Raw genomic sequence first — 20,642 nt, forward strand, 5'->3', positions numbered from 1 at the left:
AAATGCACAGAGCCATAAAATAAGCAGGCAAAAAAGGGGAGCATTTTTCACCCACAGTGCCAGTGCCACAGAGAAGGTGAAAGATCATTTTTCATGTCTCTGCCAAGGAGTGCCAGATTGTTGGGACATGATAGCAACTCRGTGATCTAGGAAAAGATTTGAGTCATTTCTCACTGAACCAGAGGGAGAGCAATGAATTCAGCTTCACGTCCCTCTGCTCCCTTGCTCTGTAGTACAGGATGGAAAATAAATCCAAACTGAGAAGAAAAGTAGAAAGGAGACATTGCATTGCATTTGACTATATTGCGTTTGATTACTGTGTGAGATGAAGCTAGTGTGGTTGGAGGGGGAAAACTCAGATCAGACAGGTTAGAAACAGAGATTGGCTTCATCACTGGGCCATTAACTCAGCAGTAACCATCACAGGTGTTTTATTGCTTTAGACCCTCAGTTTGAAAGGTTCTTGCTTAGACTGTACCTTCTAGATTCACCAGACTGTAGCTGAAGCTACAAGTTCCTCCCAGAGCAAGACACATGAAAAACACAAGACACATGAAAAAACAAGAAAAACGCATGAAAAACAAGACACATGAAAAACACAAACACACTATAACTTATTCTCTGTTATCTGCCTGAATCTGGAGTTCTGATTACAGAGATGCACACTACTATTTCTCTGTGTGGGCTACTGGCTGTAAAAATCACTGCACTTCATAGAGTAAGTGGCCCCACAAACTTTGGAGGAGGTCTGTTCTTGCCAGGCCCCTGTTAATGCATTTCTGGAGAAGGGGTTGCTTCAACCTTCTCCCTGAGAAGAGCAAAGCTAACTTGTCTCTTTCTGCTGATGGCCTGAAGACAGTGAGCAGAGACCCGAGGAGCTGTTCAAATCACAGTGGTGATGGAACCGCCTCAATGGCTGGCAAGCTGGGCTACAAAACCCATATGAACCCATATAACGTGGCCTCATCCCACAAGAGTCCTGTTTGCAGATGTTGGACTGGACTGCAGGAATAACCCAGAAAAGTTCATGTAGGGCCTTCACTCACCTGAATTACCTTCCATCTCAGAGCGCTATAATACATTCAAGTGAAAAGACGAAGAAAGACTGCAGGGACATAACAGAATCCTCAAAGAGTGAGCATGTACAGAAACCCCAAATCTTCACCAAAGGGCAATGTAACACGCAATTGACAGAAAAGATCTAAACATAGCCCCAAACAAAACAAGAAATTCTTCAGGACATTCTAATAAACTCTCAGTCTAAGCAGAGATGAGAGCAGACAAACGCCATGACAAGTCTCTAGCAGCTAAAAGTGGAGGGGGAAAGCTCCTGAGGGCCTCTTAGAGACCATTCAGTCTCTACTTGGCTGATGGTGGGAATCAGCCACTGGACAAAGAACACAGTTCAGAAAAAAGTACCCTGTTTAAGAGCAAAGTGTCAGGGCTTTTGCTAGATGCTTTAGAGCATATTTTTACTTAAATATTAGCTATCTTCCCCCTTTGTTTCATCCCCTTTCTGAGGGAGGTAATGGAAGCAGAATCTTAACTGATCCTGCTTCCCCTAAAAAAGAAGCATCTATTTCTTTAAAAAATGTCAAACCCTAAAGTGTGCCTATACAGTCAAATTTTACATCACTTGGACATAATGGGTAACCCTTGAAGATGCTGATGCATTTCCCCAGCACACTGTCGAGCAATTAACCTGTGCACTGGTGTAACTCTGCCTAGGGCTATAGGCTTCACTAGCCAACAGCCTAATGGATATCCACCCTGACACAGCATTATTGGTTTCAGCTCTCAGGCTCGCTGGGATCTTGCTCCACACATGGCACGTGAACTCCCAAGAAAACTAAAGGCAAAGATCATTTCTCCTATGCTGTAATTAGTAGGCACGGAAGTGAAAAGCTTCCCAGCTCCCTTCTTCCCTCCTTCCCAGCCTCTGCCTTGGCCGCTGGTGCAATGCCTGAGGACAGCTGGCAGTGTGGCAGCCCACCTTCCCTTTGCAGCCCTAAGCACAGGCCTAAAGTCCCTACCGCCATGTACTGCATGTGCTTCTCTATTACACCTGGCCTATATTGGAAATAGAGCTCCCCTCTGCTTACTTTATTAGATTAACACACACACACACACACACACAAAATGCTATCAGCACAGTGACAGGCTCTTAATAATGATTAATACTTGTAACCTAGGCATGATTAACAAAGAGAAGGGTTAGTATCAGTATTTGTATGACTGAGAGTGTCAGTGGGGATTAAGGGAGACACCAATCATATCTCCAGGTTCTCATCTGCCTCCACTTTCCTTTAAACAGATCCTATTTTGGACAGCATTAGAATAATTGTGCTCATTTATTTTTTATGTTTTTCTTCCTTTGTCTTCTGCAGATCACTTCTTTTTTTTTTCTTCCGGTCATCTTCAACATGGGAAATTACCTCCTAAAGTCTGATTGATTCTTTTGCTTGCAATGTTTAATGGCCTCAGATCTTGCAAGGCATTTCATGCAGCTGGAGAGTGCCAGGCCATGTGAGCAGCTGGGTGTTTTCCCCTCCCCCTCTCCCTCAAAGCAGAGATAAGAACAGAGCTATTTTAAAAGCAGGAGGTGAGATGAAAGAGCCTGCTTCAGATCAGACATTGCTGCCATACCATAATTAACTTCACCCAGGTTTTCAAAGGGAAAAACCATCCCCAAATCACTCCAAACTGTTCTCCCCTCAACTTAGTCATCTAATTCTTGATATCAATATCAAGAAATGAAAGTGGAACCTTCCCCCCTCCCCCCACCCCAAATAGTATTTCCAAGCCACCCTTCAAAGCACAATCTCAAGCTCATTTTTCAAATGTCTGCATAAAAGGCAGCCAGGCTGCTCTCTCTTCTCCGTAGTTCCCACACATCACTTTGGGCTACCTCAGGGGCAAAATGACATTTCTCCCTCCTATTGCCCTCCTCCTCCTTTCCACAGAGCATAAAGCATAAAATCTTGCTTTAAACTAAAAATCTTTAGTTTTCTGACAAGGTTTTCCTACAGGTCCGGCACCTGTATCTTTACCCTCATACTCCAAATGGAGTTTATATCTTTAAACAATTATCATTTATGACAAGCCAATTTCAGCATCTCCTGGMACCCTTCTGGGAACCGGCCTGTTTACAGATCCTTTGGGAGCCTCCTGAAATACCTACACTACACCGAGTCCCAGCCAGGAAGCCTACTGCAGAACAGAAGCCTCCAAAGCTTTAACACTGCAGGATACACCTGTGGATTTACAGCCTGCAGGTATAAACAAGGCAGACAAGCATCCAAGGGTTAGAGAAAAAGAAAGCACAGAATTTAAATCTTTGTGTGTACTATTCTATCAGTGCCCTGATTTTGACATTTTTTACAAAAAGGAAGATAACTAGAGATAGTTTTCTGCAGCTCAGGAGTTCTTTGTCTTTTTTTCTTAAATCTGCAAGCAATTTTTTTTTTCCATTTCAAATTTATGTTTGTAATCTTGAATAGATTTCGAAAACTATAAATGGCTGCATCAGAGGCTGGAACTCCGAAGATGAAGGTTTTGTTATTCCTAGAACTTATCTCGATGTCTCTCCATATTACCATTGACCTTGCTTACAAAACAGGGCAAGTCTTCCCCACCCCTACAAGCAACTAAAGAAATAAGTAATATATATATATATTTTTTGGCAAGCAGAGAGTAGTAGATACAGCTAGYTGCTTGTAGGATACAGATAGCAGTAGGTACAGAGAGCAGTAGGAGCAGATAAGCAGCCAGAGGATCCCTACCTAGTTTTCTGGAAGTGACAATGAGTGCAGAACTATCTCCCCAGGCCTTAGGGGCCGGTGGCGCCGCTGTGCCACAGAAGCCCAAAGCAGCCTGTAGCTTCAGCTACGATGCTGGGCAGCAGCCCCAGGCCCCTTGGGCCTTGGGGTGCCGGAATCACCAGTGGCAGCCACTGGCAGCAGGCTCCTGGGCACAGACTYTGCTAGGAAACAACAGCTGCAGCTCCCAGGGGGCAGGGTGTTCTTTCTTAACAAAAAAAGAAGGAAAAAAAAAAAAAGAAAAAAAATTTTTTTTCCTTTTTTTTCCCCCCCGTAGAAGGCTCAGATATGATTTTTAACTCATGCAATCTGTATTTTAACTCACATATCTAAAGCATATCTAACGGGACATTATGAAAGATGATACTTTAGCCGCAGTCATTATTTCTGAAGCAGAGCATTTTCCAAATCCACTTTGGAGAATTCATGGGTTCTGCTAACATTCCTGCTTAGGAAAGGACGCCAAGGGATAGCAGCAAATATGCTATGTGCACATGCAGAATTTTGCCCTTTGACTTTGTGCTTTATTTAGGTAAACAGAAATAGTTAAAAAACAGTCAAATGTTTGCAATGCCTCTGTAGTTAGCAGGCACAGGGATTATGCARCATTTAAGTATTTCCTCCTTGGGCTTAGTAGATGCATTAAAGAAACAAACCCCAATTGAGAAAGGGTAGACTCATGAAAAACAGAAGAAGGGAGCACTTCTCCCAGGTGCTAGGCCACTGTGACCCAAATCAGCATCGTCTCAGTGGCCACCTGCACCTGTGGATGCCCTCTTTGCCCACAGAGAGCCCGCAGCCCAGAGCGGCGGCTGCGTGAGGAACATGCTTTGCCTCTGGAACGTATCGTGCCGCACACTTCCCACCGGGCCTCCCACTGCACAGCTGGTGGTCACAGAAGATGAAGTTGCAATTGGGGAAAAAACAATTAACTTTTCTCCTCAAATACATCCATACATAGCAACAACTAGATCGACATAACCGACAAAGCCCCACCTCCTAATGGGCTGTGTCTATATCAAAGAAAATTTTAATTTCCTCCTTCTATATCCGTACAAGCAACTGCTACTTTGGAGGCATTTCTGGGAAAACAGCATTCTCTAAGATAACTGTCAGAAACAAATGAGAAGAAAAATCTRCTCTGTCAAATAAAACATCACACGGCCTCACTGTGTCATAACATTACTCATATTTGTCAAGGAAACACCAGGTATCACAAATAAATGGAACAGAGCCTTCATTCCTTCGGTCAGACTGACACTGGCAGTTGGCTGTTCTAGAAGTGAGCTGTTTTGGGTCAGGCTGGACCTATCAACCCTACTGTTCTTACAGCAATGAAGGTGCTTGTTCTTGATGCTGAGAAGTAGCCATGGCTTAAATTGCAGAGTTTCAGGCTGTGGTATCAAGTCACAGATAAGGTCTGTGACTTAAGATAAAGGTCAGTGATATGGATTAACCCTTGGTGCTTTACTAACAAATCCTTAGGACAGCTGTTGGGCGGAATATAGGATTTGATAGCTTCAAATCAGTTCTCAGTGAGAAAGAGTCTCCTGCACAGGATCCAGCACCAAAATACCTTTACCACTGAACCACTGTGTCAAGTCTCACAGAAATACTAAGGACTGGATGGACCACAAGCTGCACATCTGCAGCACTGTCCTCCATAAAGTTGTAAGGAACGGATTTGGTGGGATTTGGGAARTAGACAATCAAATTCCAGTGTTATTCACACTGTTTTGTGGATAAACAGAAAAGTTAACTTCTCAGAAAGATCCACTACTTTCCCAAAGCGCTTTATGCAATAGGCATACTCCGAACTTTCCTTTGAAAAGCACACTTGAAAAGCTGTGAATTTCCACATGAAGATGCCTGTACTTCAATTAATAACAGCACATCATTTTGGACTAGAGCTTCCCAAAAAGCGAAAAGCGTCTTGGCTCCCTGACTGACAGATAACTGAAGCTGAACAATCAAGAGGCTGCTTACCCAATGAGCAAGGAAATATGCCGTGCTTAGAAATCACCGCTGAAACAAAATGCACATTTAATTTTTAAGGCATAAAAATTAAGATCTTTAAATAAATTGAAAGCACAGAAAATAAAAGTGATTAACTGGGAAGCTTAGTTGGAGCATGCACTATTTGTTTTCATAAGCAGTTGTCTTCTGAATCAACATTACTCAAGCTTAGCCCTTGCTGTGACATGACTGAATGTGCCAGTTTTGGGACTCCAGCACTCTCCTTCCTGCAGCGAATGCTTTGTGGCTGTGTCAACAGCTTCTTTTCCCTTTGATGGTGGGGTGAATTCTGAATCCACAGCTATTTATTTGGGGGCAGGTTGCCACTGTGAGACAAAGCATATCCTTCGAGTATTTGGGTGATGGCATGTGACTTAATTAACCAGGATAATGATATAGCTGACAAGTATTTGCAATGAGGTAAGGTGGCAAGTAGAGAGGAGCCATGGAAGTGAAGTATGTCAATCCCTTTTCTAGATGGAAATATTTAGATACAATATTTAGACCTATATTTCTTAATCTTCAAAAATAACTTAATAACGGTAATTTCTTAACACTAGCCTTTGAGTGACAGGACTATCTCTAATGACATATTGACAGTGGTCGTGGCCCACATATAAATTTGATGGAAGGAAGTCTAGGCTACATGAGGGCACAATAGTTGCGCCCATGTCAAGCACGTGCTGGATAAGAGCCCGGCCGTGACACTTCAGCCAGTCACACACTCGCCACGAAGCGATCGTGGTTCATGTGCCCGACACACGCGTCATGAGCTGGAGATACACAGGCGCGTAAGGGACTGTGGGGGGAAAGCTGCAGGCAGGAGGGAGGGAGGTACATGCTAATGCTTGGGGGAACCAAAGGCCCTTTAGCTCTGTTAGTAAATCCATCTGCAGCAGCCAGCACTGTTCCAGTCGCTGCTCAAGTCTCTGGAGCTTTGCTATCACACAAATGACAAACAAACAGGACTGCTTTGGATGCCTTCTTTCAGACTGCACGAGCCAAATGGGAGGACAAAAAACAAAAATTCAGAAACAGGGAGTTTTCATTTGCGGAAGTATGTATAGGCATATACACCTGTGGTTTTTTTTTTTTAACCTGTATGTGTCTTTACATTAGTACCTTAAAAAAGAAACTCACCAYCAACAAAAAAACAGTTAAAGATCCACACAAATTCAACAAAACTTAATATTGAACGCAAAAGAGGCTGTAAGAAGCCTAATGTAGGAAGCTGCTATAAAATAGAGACTTCACATGATGGAAAACATCCTCTTTTGTGAACAGTATTAAAATGTCAACTTTATTCAGGAACATGGAATACATTTTTGAAGATTTCCAGTTTACAAAAGTTTAAGACAAGGTTGGTCTTCAACATGCAATCCCACTTAAAGCTCTTACATAACATCTCAATTTCAAGTTGACAAGAACCCCTGAAATCAGAAACAAAAAAGGAAAATCAAAGGCCACAGTCCTATGGTAGGCTACATTCACGCGGAGTCCTGCATAGTATTCAAATTTTCTGCAGTCATGTATTTTAGTCCGTAAGTTTGATATAGACTTATGCTAATATAAAATATTTCAGATCCAGCAGAAACTGCAAAAAAAAAGCACTTGTCTTACAATTTAGTTTCAGGCACTATATTCAAAGTAGCTTCTGACAAACAATAGTTAAAAAAGTACTAAAAAAGAGCATCAAATTCTTCCATTATTTAAATAATTTTAAATATTCATTAAAAACTAAATTCAGAATCAGTGTCCCTCTATCCTTTTCATCATTAATAGTTTTTTATCTACTAAAACCATTTGTCTTTTCTAGGATGCCTTAAAAGTAAAGCACACAAGATTAACAAGCTACTGCATTAATTAAAATTGGAGCCATCATCTCATTCCTCCACCCAACTCCTAAATCTATCACAAGGGCCCTATTAGCAGTATCAAAGTGAAGTGGTGTARATAAAACTGATTTGACGTAAAAGAAGAAGAATGAATGCAGAGTTATTTAAAAATCGCAATGCAGTCAGTGTTGTCGTGTGTGTCACTGCAGACAACAGCAGAGAATATTATTCACAAGCTCTCTTTAAAAACATTACTGCCAGTTTTCCATTAGCACAAAACTAGAGAGGCAATTTGCAATCTGATTTATAAGCAACTTCAGTGTATTATCAGTTGCACTCACTAATGGCCTAGTTTKAACATACATAGCACTTGGTGACTTCAATCGAGGTTACTGACATTCAAACAAAGTTTTTTAAAACAACTGAAATCTTATTTCTAATAGACTAAACACAATGCCTTCATTTATTGCAAGTAGTCACCTCTTCCAATTATTTTCTTCAACCCAAATATATTAATACCTGCTCTCACAGAGGAGCTATTAATTACTGTGGTCATAATTCAACACAGATATAGAATCAGAATTTGACTCCAGAAGGAAACTTTCATCAATGTTACTTCTGTAAGAATGAATCTTTTAAAAGAACAAGCWCTTGCTTACATAATAGGCACAAAAGAAAGATCCTGGCAGAGACACCTCAAACTAAAAGGTCAAGAACAATTGCAAACAATAGAATGACTTATTCCAACTTCATCAGCTACTGAAAGGAAAGCCTACCACAAGGTATTTCATGAACATTTAATTTCAACCTTACAAGCTGAAGATCAAGGAATTGCAGGTTTTTCAATGAAATATTTAATTCCATCAGCGCTGTTGTCACTACCACCATTTTCCACAGATTCTGCTGAATAATGCAGTAAAAYGCTGTATTAACGCTACTGGAAAGTGACATGTTATAAACAATTCCTGTGTGATAGCATTTTCTAAATAAACAAGCTACCAAATCTGCTCTACATATCAGAAAACTGCAGTAAAATGAATATCCTCCATCAAGTTTTAGCATCGTTTTTTGGAGGCAGATATTGAACTTCTGTACTCTGCAAAGTTCAATGGTCCCCAAAAGTAACAACAAAAAGGAAGACAAGATTTCTTTCTCTTTTTGGATCTTCAGACAATGATGTGTCACCCCCCTTCCCCTCATCCCTCAAAATCCTGTTACAAGCCTCCCTTTCCAACCYCTCACCCATCAACATTCAGTCAGAAAGGCACGATTTCATTTTAGATCTCCCACTTTCAAAGAAACAAAACCCAAACACAAAATAGAATTTTCCTATACAAAAGATAAATACACCCTTAGCTGGAAGGGAAAATGTCATACCATTTAGAATTTGGGCTTTTGTGGGGTTTTTTTTTTTTTTTTTTGGTAAAGTCCAAAGGGATCATCTTAATGCAAAAGTTACATGAATATATACAACCTGAAAGAGTAGGTTTTATACATATATATGTATGTACACACTTGACAGTGACTGATGCAGAATGCCAAAGGGGCAGCTAGGTCTCCTTTTCCTAATGAAAAAGGCCAGGCAGTGTTTTTCAGACGCTACAGGCAAACGTGTATTTGGTTTAGACATACTCTGGTATCCCAGGAAACATGGGTGAAAGGCAGTTCCCCTGGAAGGCTAGTGTGAGGGATATGTACCATGAAAGCTACATGGACACAGTGACTTAAGTTTCCTTAATACAGCTACAGGCTACATTTTCTTTTGTTTAAAAAAAAGTATAATGAAACTACTTTGAACTCTCCTATAACTTCTCTTAAGGTTTATATTATACCTTAAATGAAAGTTAAACCTTTTAGAACAGCTTAATATGTTTTAAAAACAGCAAGACAAAAATGTTAAGAATAATTCTGATACTGTACTATGTAGCTCTGGTACAGAAGGCTGAGCATATTCTAAGGAAAGGAGGCCTGCAGAGTTTAATGCCCACAGGGTACCCCTGAGCACCCAGTTTCCCTACTAACTCAGCTATATGCCTGAATTTAACCTACTTGTAAAATAAATATCTATGTGCTCTATGGCAATGACAAGTCTGCCTATGAGGCTGTATGGAGYGAGCACTCAATTAGCCAAATCCCATTTTGTGCAAAATGGCATAAGCTCATTGCTTGAGCTCCCACCAAGGAGGGAATCTTACAAGTACTTACCAGCACCTTCGCTGAGGTGAGGCTGCTAAACCTACAGGGCAATTTGTTGAAAATTTGCTTCCAGATTGAGCAAAGACCATTAGAGTGCTGCAGTGCTCCCTACCATACAAGCTGTTAGAACACCCTAGGCTTGCAAAATCCACCTGGTGCCTGCCTCCTACAGCAGTGACCTCCTGATGTAGAGAGGAGCAAGCAGCACAGAACCAACTGAATTACACAGGGTGGCAAGTGAGACCTAACTTGAGTCACTCCCCTATCCACACCCAGCTCAGGCTCAACTCTTAGCACATAACCCTTGGGGAACGATTGACTTTTTTCATACAAAGTCAACATAATGACACTCTTCATTATGCGAGTGAAGGGAAGTGGGAAATGCGTCTAACAGGCAGATACAAATAATTTTCAAGACCAGTTTCTTTTCAGACAAGAGAAACACATTGCACTCCTCTCTGTATACTATGCACAAGCACAGCAACATAGTGACACTTAAATTCACAGCTTGCCTTATTTCTTGCCACTCTGAATACCTTTACATCTGAGTTGATTTCACAAGGGCAATTCAAAACAGTGCACTGCAACATTTCACATGAGAATGCTCCAAGAATTAAGATAGAGGAAAAACAAATAAACAAAAAGAACTTCTGTCTGTATGCAGCAACTTGATTCCAGCCAAATGAATATGAAAAATGGCTAACTCTGCATAAAGGAATGAGATTTCTATATTAGAGAATTTGAAATTTCAGGGTTATACAGATGCAAATAAAAACTATGTAATATGATGTTATTTGCATACATACATAGACAGTATTAAATATGTGTCTCCATGCATGTATGTCATGTATATGCACTGCAGACAGTTATGACAGGCACAAAGCCCAACACCTTTCACTGCATGATCTCCTTTCAGTTATTTACAGCAATAACAAGCTAGTCATTCACACTGAAGTTTTCCACAATGGGTGTTTGTCTCAGACTGGTTTGGTGTTCAAGTTTAGCTGAAATAGTTTCTCCATTTTTGAGAAGAAACACAAGGAGCAATGTTGTTTTGCCATGCTTGAAAAGAAGTCTTGCGCTATTTTTTTGAGAAGCTTCAGTGCTTCCGTCTAAAGCCTTGAAGTTTGACAGACGAGCCAACCTTTGTGGTATTCCTGAGAAAAACCGTGCTAATTTGACCTAGTTACTGGCATTTGGGAAAAATAAAACTTATTTGCTCAGTTAGAGACTTGTTTTAACCTCTCAAGCTTAAAATCGTTGAAAAATACATTCACAGTGATAATGTTCCAACCCAGGGAGAGAAGGGTCAAGTGGGACATTCTCTGCAACACAAGCACTGTCAATGTGTTAGCATTGGATGTCTGACCTCCAAGCTGAAAGACTGTCTCTCTGGCGCTTCAGTGACCGCCACTTGGCACCAGGCAGTAAGAAGAAATGATTCACAGGTAGATARGACAAGAGTAAGTCTGAGAACAGGAGTTCTTCTGGCATAGTTTTTGTCTCCAAAATCTGTATATATTATACATGCACATATATACATTCATATACAGTAAATATTCCCAGAAATATATTCGACCAGGTCTCCAGCGAAGGACTGATGGTGGGTTTTTTTGTYGTTGTTCTTTTTAACTGTTTCAAACCAGAATGTGCTTTTACAGAAATTTTGTGAGGAGTTGATGTGACTCTAGATTTAGTCCTTATGACTGTGATCTTCAGTAAGCTCAAAACATTGGATCAAATTATTAATAAAGTTTGGATTCAAATCAAGCCATCATTCCGGCACATGTTCACCTACGTCTATAAGGTTTAATTTGCACTTAGTTTGAAACAGTAAATCCCTTTCTGCTCATCTGAAATAGCAGGGCAGTTACACTTCCCGTTCAGCAAGAGGGTTGATGAGAGAGTCGCTGTGGCCGGCCGGTCCATCGAGAAGAGTCCTGTGGCAGTCCCCACTGTCATGGACACCTCCTGTCCGACTGCCCTCGCTGCTCATAGGGCTTCCCACCATGGTGGCATCTGTGCTCACCAAGCTCCCTGTCCGAGAGCGGTAAGGAGGAAGGTCTGGCTGATTAGGGGATTCAGATTCAGAACAATAAGGGGGTGGAGGAAGGTCAAACCAAGGTGGTCTGCTGCAAGACACACAAGACAGTAAGAGGTTACTCCAGATAGACATATGGAAACAAGTAAAGTGTTTTTCCATTCTGAACAGTGTGAACAGTATTTCTTGTTTTTTTAAATCAAGGATCTCAAAAAGCCCTAACTACATTTGGAAAACGTCCACATCACTATGATCAGGTAACAAGATTTCAAGACATAACATAGCTGAATATGTCCTGCTGAACATTTCACAGTAAAATTTTCATGGGTAGTCATTGCCAGACAAATTTCACCTTTCCCTCAAAGGCAGCTGTAAGATTTCTTCATGAGTAACATGTACACACTCTGAGAAAGCACTTTAAAAGAAAAAAGGTGAACTTACACTTTCATATCATAATGTGAGCATAGGAAAGSTCTGAGGAATCCTCCATTAACTAAGTGAGATTAATGGTGCCCAGTTTTGAAGAACTGAATTCTTCAAAAAACAAATTGATTTGGCTGTTCTAAGATCACATGCAGAGCACGTGCCAAGCATGCACAGATGAGTACTGAGTTCCAGAAAACTACTACTGGTGTTGAGAATAAACTGAGAGGTTTAGCAGACTGATTAAAGGTCTTAGAAAAAATAGCTCTGAAGCTGCTGACGGTGGTGTTGATCAGGTAAGGAGTAACTACAATCTGGACAGCTGATCATTTTCTAATAAAAAGATATTATTATTATTGAGCACGAACATCAAGGAAGCAAGCTGCCAAATGCAGTGGAGAACAGGAATGTAAATATTTYAGTCTATTTCTTAGATGCCAGAGTTTATGTTGAAGAATATTAACAGGGTGACAGTGAACAATCTGGACCATGAAAGCTCATGCTCTGCCCTTTTTATGTTGGGAGGATGTCAGACTACAAGCTCTGCTTGGAAAGAGTTTATAGACATAGGTTAAAATTAAGGTTAATTATCTACAAATAACTCCTAACTATTAAAGCAAATCATCTAAACCACACCTACCCACAAAAATTTACAGCACTTTCAGCTATTTGAATGAAAACAGTGTTTCTATTTCAGAGGTCTTTCTTCCTCTGTTTGGGAAGAAGAAAAGCAGACAGAGCAGAACTACATGACTTCTTGATGCAAGAARTGTAGACATTACTTTTGACCACCAAGATATGTCATTAATTCTGAAGTTTTTAAAATAGTAATACTTGCAACTTAACTCTCTTCTGGAACAAATGCAAATACATTTTTCATGTTCTGATTCCATATTGGCACAGGATTTCACTATTAGCATTCTCCTGCCATCCCCTGGCGCTACTAGCATTAAGACAGTCTGGCTRAAGTTCATCTTAAATCCATCTCTTTAATACCAGTAACCAGAAAGGGACTGYATGGACTTAGAATTTTTCATATGCAAGAGGAGTTATGAAAAAAGATTGCTAAGATTTGCCTTCATGCGAGTGACAGAATTTCCACRCAACACCTTCATCAAAAAGAATAGCAAAGCTAACTGGCAAGCAGAAGCATAGATTCCAAGAGCTGCAAACAGTAGCTTTAAAGTTTGGTGAAAACGGAATTAGCTCCTGTACATACCTTTGGTCTAGCACAGCCTCTGAGTAGGACGGTGGAGAATCCAAATCCACTGGTCTGTGGTAGGCCTGGTTGGACATGTACTGGATGCCATTGTTGACGTTGTAAGTAACACTGCAGTGGTGTGGATGATCAAGGACCACCAGGCGGGACAACAGCACTGGGTGCTGCAGTCGATGCACAGGCAGGGTCATGAGATTGTTGCGTTTTCTTTGGTGATGCAGAACCAAGGCAAGAAAGGCCACCACAAGTACAAAAATGACAGAGCTACCAATGATAGCATAGGTAATACTAGGATAGTAGAGTAGCTGATTCTCTGAGGTCACGTAATCTTGACCGCTGCCTGCCTCTGCAAGACAAAAAAAGTCAGTCAGATTTTTTTGATACAAAATTCAAAAGGCTGCTCCAAGGCTGTTTTCTGCTAATGCACTGTGTGACATGCTGTCAGATCAGCAGATTCCTYTCTTCTTCAGGACTGTGGAAAATTAGCTTATTAAAACCACAAGCATGCAACCAGACATTGGTTGACAATCAGTTACTCTTCAGCTGCAATACATGCCTAGATCAGATATCCTCAAAGGACAGGTAGAGACAGTAACTGAGGAGAAGGATATGCAGCGTGTAATCCTATGCTAGTGCATTTGCTTTAATTCTCTCACTTTCCTCCCTATCAATCCTAACTTGTCCCACCCCTCATGCCTGAGAGCACCCAGATCTAAGGCATAAGCACAGTACCTTAAACTGCGTTTGGCAAAACACACCAGAAGCAGAGAAAGGAAAGGCCTGATCTTTACTTTTAATGATACTTTCCAGAGCAGTCTAAGTTTACAGGGAGCTCTTCAAGAAAGCCAGTAGCTGGATCCTCTGCTCCAGAGATCTCACAGTCCAAAAGAAGTGCAGCAGGAAAAAAAAAAAAAAAAAAAAAAAAAAAAAAAAAAAAAAAAAAAAAACCACACAAACCGCTCAGCTAAGAGTTAAGAGTGGTTATTCAGCTAAGAGTGGTTATTTGCACGTTTATGATCAGAGCAGCTTCTGTTGGAAGAAATTCAAAGAAGGAAAATTGTCGAAACTGCAGATAAAAACAGAGATGTAAGCCTGATGGATGTGATATTAGTAAAAGATGGAAAGCTTAAAAGCAAAATGTATAGGCAAGGAAGTGAACAGTAAATACACAGTCCTCTCCACCTCCAAAGAGAAGGAGGGGTGGGGAAAAAAAAAAAAAAAAGGATAGGACAAGATGAGAAGGCGGCACAAATGAGGTAGGCTGCGGCTATGGAAGATCATAAGTGAGCTTCAATTTGACACAGTTAGAAATAATATTTAAGTGGTAAGGAAAAGGAGCAGAAGCATGACTTTAAACAGTATTTCAGGGATGACTGATGATGAGAAAGGCCAGATAAGAAGAGGTACTTCACACAGCATATAGTCAATATTTGAGTTGTAGAGGCACTTAAGAACTGGCAAAGTTACCAAATATTATAAAAGAAGCAAAGATAAGATTTATCCAGAGTCATGAAATAAGGGAACAAATTCACAACCAGGCTCTGGGTCCAGGTGGTGGAATGAAGACAATTAGGTGGTGGAATAAAGACAAGCAATTGGATCTTAAGCTACTTCAAAATAAAAAAAAAAATAAAAAAATTAAAAAAAAAAGACAGAAAAAAGCAAAGGGAGAAAGAGGCTCAGAGAAGCAACACCACACACATGTACACACAATGATGTGACTTTCTCAAGTCACAAAATCTCAAAAATAAAAATGCTATTCTAGTACAAGACAATCAGTTGCCTCAAGCAGAAACAAACAAACAAAAAAAAAAGCTGAGTAAAACAAACAAAACAAAAACAAGCCTCTGACCAAATCCACACAATTAAAGATGGCCCATGCATCCAATTCTTCATTCCCTGCTGCAGAAGTCTGGTAAAATAAATCCTAGTGTACAGCTTTCCTGTCTTTCACTTATCATTTGAAACAAAACCACTTTTTGACCACTTTGAACAACAACTGAGCCACTTACAAAAATCCAGAAATAAAATAAAATAAAACATATACAGACTGTTTCCCGGAGACTGGAAGAGCTTTCCTGAATCACTCCTTGCTCTGCATCAGGATTGCCAGGGCATTTCTGTCAATATTTACGTTCGTTAGTTCACTTTCGCAGTGAAACACAAAAACACGTTTGACAGTATCATTAAAAATGATGTCCCCATTATTTGGGTAAGATAATGGGATTTAAAATCCTTTACTTTGAAGTATACCCTTTAACAGGGCTGAGATGCATGGAAAAGAAAAACTGTACAAAACTGTCCAAAAACAAAAAATAAATTAACAACCTCCCCACAGTTACTGGCCCTGTTACTGCGCACAAGACAAAACTGTTGCTCCTAGAGAAATACATTTTACTGACGGTGCCAGTGCAACCAGCGTGCTGCTCCGTCAGCTGGATGCAGGCCATGCGCATGAGGAGCCATTGCAGCTTYCCTGATGCCCCCTGCCCGAGCTCCGTGAGGCTCCTCTCCCCCAGCAGTTGTGCTGGGCAGAGGGCAGAAAGCACCATCACCAGCCAACAGCAGGTCTCCGAGCCACCCGAGCAACCCAGAGCAGAAGGGAAGACAGCGCTAYGCATGTATCAGTAAGTTTAATTACAGCTCATCACGTTCTGCTATGGCTTCTYCAGTGCTCTTCCCAATTCAGGAGTGGTGAATTCATGTCACATAAGGTAGATAAGGACCAGTGCGGGGAGTACAGTGGCAAGCAGATCATTTTAGTGCTAACATGAGTAAATCTAATGGCAAGAAATACTCCCTGGATGAACACCACTACCTGTAATTCTGCTGTGCAAGAAAGTATCTTATGAGGATCCAGTAAAATAGCACAAAACTTTCATTCAGCTTGGCTCACTAGCTACCACACGTTGGCAGAAGGCCGAGAACAGGATATCTCTGCAGACCTGATGAGACTTGATTTGTTTCCAAGGGATCACCATGAAGCAGCATAGCCCTTTCTCTTAATAATGTCTATCTTCATTAAAAGGGAAGAAAATATCAACTTCCCTATAAAATACTTCAGGTTATCTGCCTGTTTAGACTAACTTCTTAAACATCCTGTATGGAAACCTCCGTATATCYGGATAGATTAGCCAGAATTCTGAAGAAAGAATAAGGTATTTCAATTTCTACAAAATAAACAGGGATCTGATAAAAGCCCAAGTATGGTCTGAAAAAAAAAAAAAAATCTGCTTTCTCAGTTCCGTGCTATTTTTCACACAACAAAAAAGACCTATCCATTTTACAGAGATTTGGGGCAAGTTCTCAGTAAATGTGCTATTCTGGAGTTTTGTGAATGTCGTGGCTAATAAAACATAATTTATTTATCACTAATTCTCTATTCCTTCTCAGGTTTTCAGGTTTATTCCCATTTAGTGCACTGTATCTCTGAGAATAAGAGCAAAGCAAGAACACATTTACCCAAGGGAATGCAGCTCTGTGTCAAGATGTCCCAAGCAGAAGCACAGCTGTTAGCACCGTACTGAACAGCGCTAATTGCTGTAGATTTGCCAAGCGGCTARTACAGCTCTATCACATTTGAGATCGAAATTAGCTTCTCTATCACTTCAGCTATTACGAGCTGGTACATTTTTAATGTGGAGCATGAATAGCATAGATGTATATAGCACAGGAGAAGCAATTTGGCTTATCCTTCATATATTCTTCCTTGAGCACAGAGCAATGGTGAATACTTTGCACAGACACATAGACACTCAGTCCCCATGCAAATAATCCAGTTCTCTGGATTTACAAACGTGCATAAACTTGATTCCTYTACAGGAACAGACATGTAAGGCTCCCTATGCGGGAAACAGGGATCTGCCTATAAAGATTCAGCTGTTGTCAAAACACCCTGGTTCACTACCACTGAAACCATCACTTATTATTGCCTTAGGGATAGGTTTTCTTGGCCAAGAAAACGTCACTTGGCAAAACCTYCTTGCAGACAAAGGGTAGCAATAATCTATTCCACTGTGGTGTAAATTAAACCAAGACCAAGTCTGAGCTTAATCTTCTCTCTTATCTAGAAAAGTCCATAAACCCAAACCCTACAAAACATGAAACTAACACTACCTGAGTCTGCTCTGCTATCACTGCTTGGGGAGTGGGGTCTTACATTTAGGATTTGTAACACTGACAAAACAAATTCCATTCAAAGAGGAGAAACAAACTTCACTTAAAAGTCACCTTGCCAAATGCTTCAGAAAACTGCTCTAGGTGGTAGCTAGAAGAAAAGTAGCACAATTATGAGCCAGCTTTGCATGCAAGAGTTTTACAGCATGTTTTTCTTCTTTTGCTGTATGGACAAATGYTAAATGAGCATCTGCCCTATGAGCAAAGGCTGAGAGAGCTGGGCCTGTTCAGCCTGGAGAAGAGAAGGCTGAGGGGGGACCTGATCAGTGTCTATAAATACCTCAAGGGAGGCAGTGAGGAGGAGGGGGCGGCCTCTTCTCAGTGGTGTACAGTGATAGGAMTAGAGGAAACGGACACAAACTGAAGCACCAAAAGTTTCACAGGAACTTAAGAAAACACTTTTGACAGTGAGAGTGACAGAGCACTGGAACAGGCTGCCCAGAGAGGTTGCGGATTCTCCTTCTTTGGAGATCGTTAAAACTCCCTTGGACACAGTCCTGTGCTCTAGGTGACCCTGCATTAGCTGGGAGGGGTGGACTAGATGACCTCTGAGGTCCCTTCCAACCTTAAGCATTCTATGATTCTATGATCTTCTTGATAACTCCCCAAGAGCTCACAGCCAAAGAAATACGCATCACTGATGTAAATGCAGCAGGTGTGTGTGCTCCCATGTCCTCCCAGTGCCCGACCTCTTCTACGGGGCTTGTAATATTCTGAATAAAGTGAGTTACATGTGGTCCTTTTATCTTAATGTGCTGTCATGTCTAAGCCTTTACATTTGAGAGAAAAGCTTTGAACTAGGAGAAAACTCCTGCTCCCCATAGATGTAACATTCCAGCTTTCATACAGCCAAATGGAGATAGGGAAGGTAATGAAGGGCAGCCAGTTGAGATGCTTTATGAATGCTAGGATCCTCTATATATTATGCACATTGTAACAKGGAGAAAATGAGATGTTCCAGCACTTGACAAGTCTTTGCTGGACATGCAATACCAGTTCAGAAAGAAAAAGCCACAACTCTTTAGTTCTGCTCTAGTAACTTCGTGCAAATATTTATACATCACAGAACTCACTGAACTGAATTTCTTAGTAATTCAGCCATCCTCTCCCAGAAGCAGCAGGCATTATCTAAGCAGGTTTAGAAAGCTCTGTCCGTTCTRCTATTAAACATAAGAAGCAATAAATATACTACATACACAAAAAGCAAAAACCAAAAAACATGAGTGGGCAGGCCAATTTTGCTTAAATTCATGGAGTACTTTTTTTTTTCCACTTAAAAAAAATCCATGTATTCTAATCACACCATGTATAAACAGTTTATCAATGCCACTTATGTCTATTAAACCTTATTACCTGGGAAATGCTGAATTCACAGACCAGAGATTTTGAAGTGTAAAAAGCTTTGTGAATAATTTAGGAAGGAGYCATAAAGGAAACATTGCAGGCTGTGCGCACAGGACTATCTTATTGGCTGTGAACAAATCTGCTGTCTCAAAGTTTTTAAAAAGATYGGAAAGTAAGGGCATTAAGTCTACTAGACAGTGGGATGAGGGGCTATTATTTTATCTTTTGCAATCCTCTGCTCAATCCTGGCTATTCACAGCTGAGAGAGAAAGCTTTTGAAGAATACAATCTAAGCAGACATCTGTAGCCTTAATGAACACAAGTCACGGTCCATCTCCAACAAAGACGCTACTGTAAAAACACATTTAAATTCCAATGGGTTAAAGAGCAGAACTGCAGCTCCAAAGGTTAAAGACGACAAAAATTCAATACACAGGAACAAAACCTTCACACACTACTTACTTTGGGGGCTGTGGTGTTTTGAGGGGACCCAGCTAGGTCTCCAAATTTCTTGAATTTCTCACCTTTGTGTCCCACTATAATAAACCTCATTTAGACCATGTGCACTGGACTTTAAAGGTGTTTCTTATTCTCCTAATGTCCTTTCTAATAAGCTTTTTTTTTTTTTTTTTTTTTTTTAAATAAAAGCCCTTTTATTAAGCTGCACACAAGATCTAGTCCAGAAAGCAAAGCACATTGACTTCATGGAGTTTCTGGCTCATTTCTCAGATTGAGGTTTCATTTGTTCTGCATCCTCCAAGCACCTTTGTATTTGCTTTAAAATGCTTAATTACTTAAAATAATCTTGTTCTTTGAGAAATGTTTGAGATAGCATGATAAAAAGTTTATGTAAAACTTACACAAAACTTAAATGCCTTCTGCTCTGTTGTTACCATCCCAAGGGATAGGGACTATACACAGAAAGGTCATTTCATGTCTTGTTCCACCAGCTTCAGAGCTATTGGTCTGTAAGAGCACTCAGAATGATCTCCCAAGCTCTTCCAGTAGTGACAAGAACTATATTTTCCTCAAATGCTTTAGTATTCCAGATACTAGTCAGAGGTCTAAGTAGCACTGTGCTGTATGTTCACCTAGAAAAGAAACTCATGACCTTGCCTGCCTAAATTGCATAGAAGATCCTGATACAGATCATTTTTATCCAGCCCTAAATTTTTAGCATTATTGGTATTACTGTAAAACCTTGGCACTCCAGTCATGAAATAGGATTTCCTTGCACTATGCACTGTACAGATTCTGAACAAATCGACAGGTGTTGTTCCATAGAATTTAAAGGTAAGCTAAGATGAAAGACTCCATGTACACAACTAGCTAAGGAGCCACAGATAACCCTTGAGATCAGTCAGCAGGAGAAGCAGCACTCTCAGCGTGTCTTGTTTGATGGTGCATGGAGGCTGCCCATATCTTCCTCACTGGCTGACACCTCTCACACTGACTGTGCATCCCAAGAGTGGCGCTTTCAAGTCTCTGCAGCTGCTGAGAGCTGAGTCATCAGGCTGGAGATCAAGAGCCTCACCTCTCACATGCTCTCCTTTTTATCTTTTGCAAGGTTGGAT

At 40.7% G+C, this 20,642-nt stretch overlaps 1 protein-coding gene across 2 annotated transcripts in view; it reads right to left on the reverse strand.

Moving 5' to 3' along the window:
- Window positions 1-9,238: 9,238 nt before the first annotated feature.
- The window catches only part of LDLRAD3 (low density lipoprotein receptor class A domain containing 3), a 91,292-nt gene continuing 79,888 nt past the window's right edge, over window positions 9,239-20,642 (reverse strand). For both annotated transcript variants that reach the window (XM_026034765.1, XM_026034764.1), the window contains exons 5-6: window positions 13,549-13,894; window positions 9,239-11,997 (exon numbers count right to left, since the gene is read on the reverse strand). In XM_026034765.1, coding sequence (XP_025890550.1) covers window positions 11,736-11,997; window positions 13,549-13,894 — 608 coding nt within the window. In that variant the 3' untranslated portion in view covers window positions 9,239-11,735. The remainder of the gene's footprint in view (window positions 11,998-13,548; window positions 13,895-20,642) is intronic.

The sequence above is a fragment of the Nothoprocta perdicaria genome, unplaced genomic scaffold (assembly GCF_003342845.1).
Source record: "Nothoprocta perdicaria isolate Ctin4 unplaced genomic scaffold, notPer1 scaffold_15, whole genome shotgun sequence".
Lineage (NCBI taxonomy): Eukaryota > Metazoa > Chordata > Aves > Tinamiformes > Tinamidae > Nothoprocta > Nothoprocta perdicaria.